Here is a 9,332-nt window from a genome sequence, read left to right on the forward strand (position 1 = left end):
ATTAATTGGAGACGTTTTAATAATCTATTAGCCGAAGCAATTTTGAAGACCCCCAAACAAGGAACTTTGGAGGCAAGCATGGCCGAGTGGTTTAGGGCGCTGGTGTTGTAATCCGGAGGTCACCGGTTCGAGGCCTGCCCTTGCCACTAGCTGGATTTGTTTCTCGGTTGTCCCGAGTTCAAATCCTCGACCACGCTTTGTATATAGCCAACTGGTCTGCCTTCTGCCAGTTGGGATTTTTAACCTTGTTATGTTCATTTTTAAATTATTTGTTTCCTCTGTTTCAGTGGCATGCCTGTAAACCAGCTATCTCGTTGAGCTATGAAGCTTAGTGCATGACCACTATAAACACATATTTATTTATTTATTTATTTTATTTTTTATTTTATGGAAACACATGTAACTAAGGCATAATTCAGCCAACGTGAAAGGCAGGGTATTTATTCGGAAAATAACCTTTTGGAAGACAGAAGAGAAAAGGCTCTTTTATGACTTTTGCAGGGTATCAAGTACAGAAGGCCATTTGGCATATTCCAGAAACGATTTTGAAATCTGAATAGAATTATTGTGCCACATGAAACAGACCACTCCTGCGGAGAGAGGGGGGGGGGGGGGGGGGACAATAAGGGCATTTGTAAAAGAAGAGATGAGCAGCTGAGATCCCTCACAGTCGACACTGTCGATCTTCAGCCAGCAATAAATTTCACATCACAGCATCTCGTATACTTGGTTAATTAGCGTGTTTATTTGAAGTAACATGTGCTTCCCTATTCTTTTATCATGTCTTGCCAGGATATTTCCGGTGCAAGCAGGAAAGCCAGTTAATTCCTTAGCGTGCTCATCGAGTGGACTTCTGTTTCCTTCTTTTGCAGGACAAGTCGGAATTACAGATTTTTGAACCGCTAAAATGTACATTTGTGTTGAAGGAAACCTAAAAATAATAGTCTATTTTTATTAAAAATTACTATATTAATATTATATACAATCTTCGTTCACTGTCCAAAATCCACGCGCGCCATTGGTTAAAATCGATCACGTGATTTTTCTTTACCCGACCTGTCGTCCCTGTCGTCAGCAAACTCCGACAGTGCGTTATTGACGATAATGCACAAAAATCGTGCATTATTGAAAATTTCTTCAGCTTCAAGGCTTGCAGAAGTTAAAGAAAAATATATTCCTCAAATTATCAACGATTCAATACAAAAAATACCAAGAAGAAAACAACCTGGAGTGCTTTCATCTTCAAAGGTAAAATGAAGCTGAACTTTTTGTGTGTGATTGACTTGCTGGCTAGCAAGAACAAGCTTCTCGCTTCTCGCCTTGAACAAGCTTCTCGCTGACTGTATTTATGAACCACTCCAGCTTAAGAACAATTTAATGGACCATTTTAAGCTTTATTTATATACAGCTCAGTTTGGATTTCTATCTTATTGATCTTAGCCTGTATAATTAATTATGTACTACTCAAATTCTTATTCATTTAAAGTCTAGTTCAAAGTTCGTTAAATCGTGTTTTCACAACAGTCTCTAACCCATAATTAAAGCACTGAAACTGTGTATGAGCATCTTTGGCTGCGGATGGCTCGGATGGAAACGGATTGCAATTTGAAAACGTTAGGCAAACGTTTTTACCGCGCGTCTTCGAAATATCGATATTTATAGCGCTAGCTTGATTTCTATCCGAAAATTAAGGTTATAATTTCCTTTAAATGTTCAAAGATGATGTTTATATAGGGTTAAGTTGCCTACTACTAATTTCAGAACAGTTTAGACCAAAAATCTGCGAAATCCCCGTGACATAGTCCTTTAAGCATAAATATATTTATAAGCGTTTTCATACACCTGATCGCTTACAGAATTGGTTTAGGTAGCTTTCCTGTAATTTACTAGTAATCTAACAACCCCCAACTTGTTGATGTTAACTGTAACTGTTCCATGTTAACTTACTCAATCATTTTAAATCCCAATAAATTGCAGAAACGTGCTGGACAGAACAAAAAACGACACATTATTTGTATTGGTCGATTCTGACCTGAGGCATAAAATCGCACTATTTTTTCTCTAATTGTACGATGTTCTAAAGCAATGTGCCCGTTTCTCAGCCCCTGCTGATAATGCTCTTAATGCGCTCTTCGCCAACTTTACAAGCTCCTTTTACTCCCCAAAACTCTGACATTTTGTGATAAATTTTGTTCGGTTTCGTTGGATCGTGAAGGGCCTTGCACAACTGGCATAACCAAAACTGGTATCTGACAACCTTGTATTTGGTTTTCCATTGAAAATACTGGTTATAGGCGGTGTCGTTCTTATCTAAATACTTCAGATAATCTGCAAGATCTTTAACAGAATCAAAGTCGGCTGCGTTGATAAAAGACCCAGGAATTACCTGCTCGGGGCTGTAACGTGCGCCTCCAAGAACTATGGGCACTAACCCTCGCTCTAGTGAATTCCTCCAATACTTCTCTGTTATGTAATCTACACACAAACTATTCTCAAATGCGAGATAGAACTTGTGGCGCTGAAACTCTTCAAGACAACCATCCTCCATGTTGTGAGGACAGTTCCAAGTGTTATTCGATTCAAACCTAGTTGCACATTTTCCAAACAGACTTACTTTTACGTGTTTCATGAGTGCGCGGACAAATTCCATTCTATGTGTATTACAGTGGTTGCTGACACCAAAAGTGGCCATTTTATCTTTTCCCAGTGCGTAGTTCACATTCTCGTCGGGTTGTGCCTCAAAGTCTTTGTTGGTTTTCGTCCTTTGATGGGTCGTAACCTCGTCATCTGTAATGTGATCACCACCTGGTTCATGCTGGACGTTCAATGGGGCATAAGATCCATAAGGGACGAAAAAGTCCGAATCTAGCCGATATGATGCGGTCCAGTTATACACACCATCAGCTTGAGGTCCTACGGAACTCACTCCGGGACTTTCCTTCACGTAGAAGACCCATCTCTGTGTGGGAGGCCTGTTTCCCTTTGCTTCTTCAATGTCAAATTTTCCTCCTTGATGTACGAGAACCGCATCGCTAACGTTGCGTAAGGCTTTATCAAAAGTAATTTGACATCTTGACTCTTCGCAAGGAGTGCCGTCCCAATCTGTGAATTTGTAACCTTGTGCTTGTTTGGCATATCTTGGACCCCATGGCAGGCGATCATAAGGCCATGGAGTGTACATCAAGATCAACTTTGTTGCATTTAACTGAAACGCTTCAGAACTTGTCACGCTGACACCGCGGGATTGTTTTTCCTGAATATAATAGAATATTCCATAAAATGCCATCAGGATGAAGATTGTGCCAAGACAAGCCCGTATGTTTCTTTTCTGTCTCCTCGACAGAAGGAAGAAGCAGAAAAAGAGCCGTAGTTTCCTTTTCGCTACATCCATTTTAAAGCCTGTGCTACTGCCTCTTGGCCCTGCGAGAGAAAATGAAGAAATAAGCTGTTATCACAAAAATACTGAGAAAGGAAAAAACACTTTTGATAACACTGAAATGCCAGGAGTTCCTTTAGGGAAAGAAAAAAATTCTGCATACTTTACTGCGAACTTGATCGATTCTGAGCTTAGTTTCGTTTTAACACAATCATTTGCAGTCTTGATGATGACAGACGCGGAGCCTGTGAACAAGTAAAAACCCGAGGTAAACTGTGTCAGTTGACTTGCACAATTTCGCGGAATACAGACAACTTTAATTTCAGAAGAAAATTGCGTCTTGCTCGCTTTCCTCGCGTGCTATTTAACTCACACAGCGGACGCCGCGCAACGACACCAAATTTGCCCGTGTGAGGATTCAATACTCTCCCTGGTAAAAAAAACACTGATCAGTAAACGCTTTGGTTATTTGCAAACACTTGAGAAATGTAGAAAATACGAGCCGAAATTTTCTCAATTCCCGTCGTTGAACAATAAATCTCTCATTTCAGTTGCAGCTTTGTAGTGTCCGGCTGATTAGTTTTTACTCGTTCAGTGTGATTTGACTCGCTCTGCGGGCTTTGCAGTTTATAATTTGCGAAATGTTGCTTGCTACAATGGCGTTATCTTGTTTTTGATCCGTGTGGTTGAAAAATTTAATTTAGATCGCACTATTCTGTTTTATCTTTTCTCGGTACTTTGCTTCTAAGTTCTACTTGGACTTTTTTCAAAACGTGAAAACTACAGTGTCCAGGTCAGCGTAGTTTGAACGCTGACCGGGTCCCTTTAAATATGCACAGTTTTCTTTTTGTTTTGAGAAACAATGTACGGGACAAAACCATAAGAACTGAAGTAACTCGCAACGAAATCGAAAATGTTTTGCGTAAATTAGCCAATACTAGGAAAGCCTTAAATTGGAGCTTTACACTCATTCATTTGCCCTGTAATTCTGAATTTACCTGATGATGCCATTTAATTTTCAGGATGCGCTTTCGATTTGGCCAAAAATTACAGAAATTTTGGAACAGGAGCGAATGGCACATGAATCTCCTGGGAAAGTTTCCAGAAAATCGGAAAAGTGTTAAATTTCTGAAATGAGAAACCATTCAACCGAAAATTCCAAACGTACTGATTTTAATCAATGAATCGCGCTTTAAGGTAATGCTGACACCAAATTTACCTGATGTGTGAGGTTTCGCTACAATCGCTTTTTTTTGGTTCGTGTGGCTGAAAAATTTAATTTAGGTGGAACTATTCTGTTTTATCGTCTACACTCTTTTTTTTATAAGAATCTAGTTTATAAGAATATCGAGGCTGAAATTTGCCAATTTTTAAGAATATTTTAAGAATAAACCCGAGGCTGAGATTTTGAAAAGAATAAAGTTTTTAGTTGAAACAAAATCAGGTATTTTCATTTTCGTCACTTTATCTCTGTGAGGAATGCTTTGTTTAAAGCCAAAACGGCCAGGCTGCAACGAAAAGCAATGGTACATGTGCAGAATGCAACACGATACAGATCTGGACACCAAACACTTGTAATTGATTACCCAATACTTGCTAAAACGGAAATGTCAAACGGTATTTTCTAAGAATGTTCATAAGAATAATTTCAGCCTAAAATCGGCAGAAATATAAGAATATTCAGCCTGGGTCGGAAAAACTGTATTCTTATAAAAAAAAAAGAGTGTATTAGTACTTCGCCTGTCAATACTACTTTTATCGTCGCTAAGTACTTCTTCCGCTTTGATAAGAAATGCGCGACAAAAACCGCCGGTCTGAACTCAAATAACTCGAGCGTAGTGGTGCCGTATCGGGAAGAGGGAGAGAAGCGGGGGTTACCGGTAGTGGTACATATGTTCCAATCAGAGTGCGCCTAGTATCATAAAAATGCATAAGAGTTTCATAGCCTTGGCAACTGCAATCGCTTTCAGAAGAACTACTGATCTGAAATTTCCATATCTATAGTTCAGACATAATAGAACAGTTATGAATAAATTGCTCTTTCTTTAGTAAAGGGAAGTGTAGAATATATTTCCTAACATCAGTTTTTGCTTTTTTTTTGCTATCCAATTCATAAGATTATGATGACGCAAGGCATGTTTTACTAAAGTTGAGCCTCTCTATGGGTATTTACGAAGAAATCGAAGACGCGAAGATCACCGCGGAAAAAAAAAAAAACTATCTCAAGATTGAAGCGAAGATCTGAAATTGACCAAAGTTCGCGTGATCAAATTGAACACTCAGATATAAACCTGTCAAAACTCGTAAACATTACATTGACCACATTTCGCGAAAAAAAGAACGAAGATAAAGTGAAGATCTGCTTTAAAAAAAAACGAAGATTTGCAAAAAAACTGCAATAAAAAGGAAGTCGCTACTGACTTGACAATGGGGACCTTCACATCGGAGTACGGTAACGAGATTTAGTATAAGTACGACTTTGAAAATTTTGGAGGTCTTATTCTTTCGATGATCACATTTCAAACTAATTTCTTTTCAATAATCTTCTTTAATTTCAACTGGTCGGCACCAGGGAGGAGTAAAGAGTCTGGGAACGTAACAGGATTGAAATTTGAAAGTCGCACTTGTACTCTATCTGGTACTCGTACTCCGATCTGAAGGTTCCTAATATTCTGTGACATCCAGGCAAGTAAACATGGACGTTTTTGCTGAGTAAAATTTTTCCTTCATTTGAAAGAAACCACTTCAAGTTATGGATTTTTACAACATTTGGAATTTTGCAAATTGACTACCAAGGCTTTTGGACCGAAACTGTTTTCAAGAGATGGTTCTCAAGGCATTAGAATTGATCGTAAACACGGTGGTTTTGGAGATCGTACGCGGCCATGAAAAACTCAGTCAGATCGATTGAGCAAACATTATTCAATTCTCTTCTGACAGGAGCTTTGGAGAGGATTCTCGCATGTTCGCTCAGAAGCCATAAACAATTAAACAAAGGCACCGGATATCTATCTTTCTCGTAGCGTTTGCTTTGTTTCGTTTTATTGCTTAAACTCTTTTAAAGAGTACACTTAAAAGTGTAACTTCTGATTTCAATCGATGAATTAAACTGGTTTACACCGTATGCACGCGAGCACTTGTGTTAGATGTTTTTTAAGTTCTATTGTTATTTTTCAGTTCTTAGCTTGATAATCACTTCTAAAAATTATACTCAAACAATCATTCGCCTCAGGCTCAGTGATTATTGTTGAATAATTGTTAGATATAAACAATAGGTGGTAACAGAAGTAGCAATAAGGAAAAGGAATTGTACATCCATTATTTCGGGATTTTCCAAAGCAAAATGTTGTGAAATTACAGGAAATATATCAAAGAACAACGTAAAAAGGGAGTGTTAAGCAATTTTCGCATCAGGAACGCGGCTGTAAGGGTAGATTTCTCTGTTGCATAATTTCACACACGTTAATGGACGCGAATTTTACTGGCTTTACGTGCGTAAAATAAAAAAGGGAAAATGTATGAACGTTTCGCGTCTGCGGATAAGAATGGATTTGGTTCAACTTTCTCCGCAGACGCAAGCGGACCAGAGGGACTAGATAAAAATACCGGTTATACTGATGGGCGTCAAAAATATAATTGGTCTCCTACATATAAATTTAAATTTACAAACATCACACCAAGCATTAAGTGGTCTTAAGAAGAGTCAGCAATAGCAAAGCCCGCGCGCGCGAGGTCTGAAAAAAGAATGCAAATGAATATACCCCTCACGAGGCTCAGAAAACATCAGCGTGTTCTGAGAAAAATAGAAGGAATCTAGGCGAAGTTTTCACGCCGATCTTTTCATGAGCCGAACCGTAATTCCTTGAATTAAGTACATGAAAAGATCGGCGTCTGAATCAAATTAGAACGGCTATTTCAATTTGGAACGGCTCACCCGTTCTTCCCGCCTGGCTTGGCCGAGAATTTCGCCTGTGGAACGGCTTTGATTCAGACGCCGTACTTTTCATGTGCCGATCCTAATTCATAAATCATTATAATGTATTTTGAAAACTTTGATTGGTTTTATTGGATCTGTATTAGGAACGGCCTCGGAACGGCCAAAAGTACGGCGTCTGAATCAAGAGGCGTACTTTTGTCAATTTGGGTCGGTCCAAATTCGAATTGAATTCGGCTCATGAAAAGTACGGCGTCTAAACCGGGCCTTAGGAACACCGGCTGTTTTAGAAAGTTTCGAGTTTCTAAGGGCAGCTTAATTTTTATGCGATATTCGTGATTACATGTATTATTCTTTATCCGCAAGCGCGTACTCGCAAATTTGCTGCGCTACACCATCAACTACGCAACTTACAAAAATACGCTCTTCTGTTCAAAAGCATGTACAGTTGAATCCCGATAACTCGAACCTTCAAGGGAAATCGAGAAAGGTTCGAATTATATATCGGGAGTTTGAGTTATCGAGGGTAAAATTAGTAAGAAAATTACCTAAAGGGGAATAGGAAGTCAAAAGGTTCGAGTTAGTTGAAGGTTCGAGTTATTGAAGGTTCGAGTTACCGAGTGTAAAATTAGGAAAAAAGTGACCTAAACGGGAATTAAAAATGGTTCGAGTTAGCGGGAGGTCCGAGTTATTGAGGGTAAAATTAGTAAGAAAATGACCTAAACGGGAATTAAAAAAGGTTCGAGTCAGCGGGAGGTTCGAGTTATTGAGGGTTCGAGTTACCGGGATTCAACTGTAACTTGTCTTAGCAGCATACCTTTAGAAAAGTCCTGCAACATACTAAGTTTGCAAAGAATCGAAAGTTTACAAATTTAACCAAGACGGCGGTTGGTGCATTATATGTTTATCGCGACTACTGAGATCTTACCTTCCTCGTATGGCGACCTAACTCGAGTAAAGAAGACCCGCAGAATATGAATCAGCGGCCGGTTCTTGAGTTGCAGTTTTCTTTTAAAGTTATTACAACAGAACGAATTTAAAAAACTACTAGTTCTCAATTTTATCTCGCTCGTTTTTCCCTGGCAAACACACAGCCCGATTCGACAAGCCCAATTGAGCCCGGAGGTTTACGCTGAAATTGTGATCATTCTAGACTTTGGTGATTAATGGCACTGAAACCGTGACTTCTGCTTTTAGCCTGGGGATACACGAATTCAAAGGAATATCACATTCCTGGCAACGGGGCTTGCTTTCATAAAAACGCAAAAGCGGCCAAGGTCTGAAAGGTGTTCAGTTTAGTCTATTTCGTTACATCAGTATTCTTCTCTTCACTTTCTTCTGCTTTCTTCAACGCACGTTATCATTTTTAGATGTCGATTCACTGGATATTGGCCTCAATTTCCATATCCCGCGTCTCGGTTCCCTGTTATTTGAATGCACTTGACGAGCAAAATGGTCACTTCTCATTAATGATTAGTTAGTCATTCTGAAGTCTTATATTTATCATTTTTGACGACGAATCGTGATTATTCGCGTCACTTTTCATCGGTCGCGTCTCGGTATTTGAATGTTCTTGAAGAGTTAAGTGATTGATTGCCTTGAAAAAGTCATATTTGATTCATGAATTATGATAAAAACTCTTTCTTTTGTCTTAATTTATCATATTTCTAACGCCAATTTGTGATCATTCGCCTAATTTTAATTACAAAAAAATGAAATTACAAACCATCCGATATCATGTTTACCTAAATTAAAATAACTGACTCTAATACTAGTTTTTGTAAGGCGGAGGTTGTAACTCAGAGCAAGGCCTCCAGTTTCGACAGTTCTGCAGCCCCCCTCACTTGGATTACAAGTTTGACCACGAATGCTAAAACCTGGAGGCGGATTGAGAGGGTCAATCCCCACCCACGTGAACACTATGACACACCAGAAAAGATTACTCTCTTTCGACTCATTAGCAAACGTAAGTGGGAATGTTCCAGCTTTCAGACTTCTTCAATGTCAGGACTGGCGTTCGAC

The 9,332-nt window shown here is 39.1% G+C and overlaps 1 protein-coding gene across 2 annotated transcripts; it reads right to left on the reverse strand.

The window, feature by feature from the left end:
* Window positions 1-738: 738 nt before the first annotated feature.
* On the reverse strand, window positions 739-8,447 carry LOC144642689 (4-galactosyl-N-acetylglucosaminide 3-alpha-L-fucosyltransferase FUT6-like). 2 transcript variants are annotated; one of them, XM_078501718.1, is made up of 2 exons: window positions 8,239-8,447; window positions 739-3,399 (listed from the first exon to the last, which is right to left on the reverse strand). In XM_078501718.1, exon 2 carries the CDS (start codon window positions 3,389-3,391, stop codon window positions 2,099-2,101), a length of 1,293 nt encoding a protein of 430 aa, XP_078357844.1. In that variant the 5' UTR covers window positions 3,392-3,399; window positions 8,239-8,447; the 3' UTR covers window positions 739-2,098. The 2 variants fall into 2 exon arrangements, with proteins under 2 accessions (XP_078357844.1, XP_078357843.1); XM_078501717.1 differs by having other exon boundaries at window positions 739-3,420; window positions 8,239-8,446.
* Between the last annotated feature and the right edge of the window lie 885 nt (window positions 8,448-9,332).

This window comes from Oculina patagonica, chromosome 2, assembly GCF_052425735.1.
Source record: "Oculina patagonica isolate OP01 chromosome 2, crgOcupat, whole genome shotgun sequence".
NCBI classification, from domain to species: domain Eukaryota; kingdom Metazoa; phylum Cnidaria; class Anthozoa; order Scleractinia; family Oculinidae; genus Oculina; species Oculina patagonica.

Bases quoted from the DNA above. Each gene is read 5' to 3' on its own strand.
- LOC144642689 (XM_078501718.1), bottom strand. From the start codon at position 3,391: ATGGATGTAGCGAAAAGGAAACTACGGCTCTTTTTCTGCTTCTTCCTT.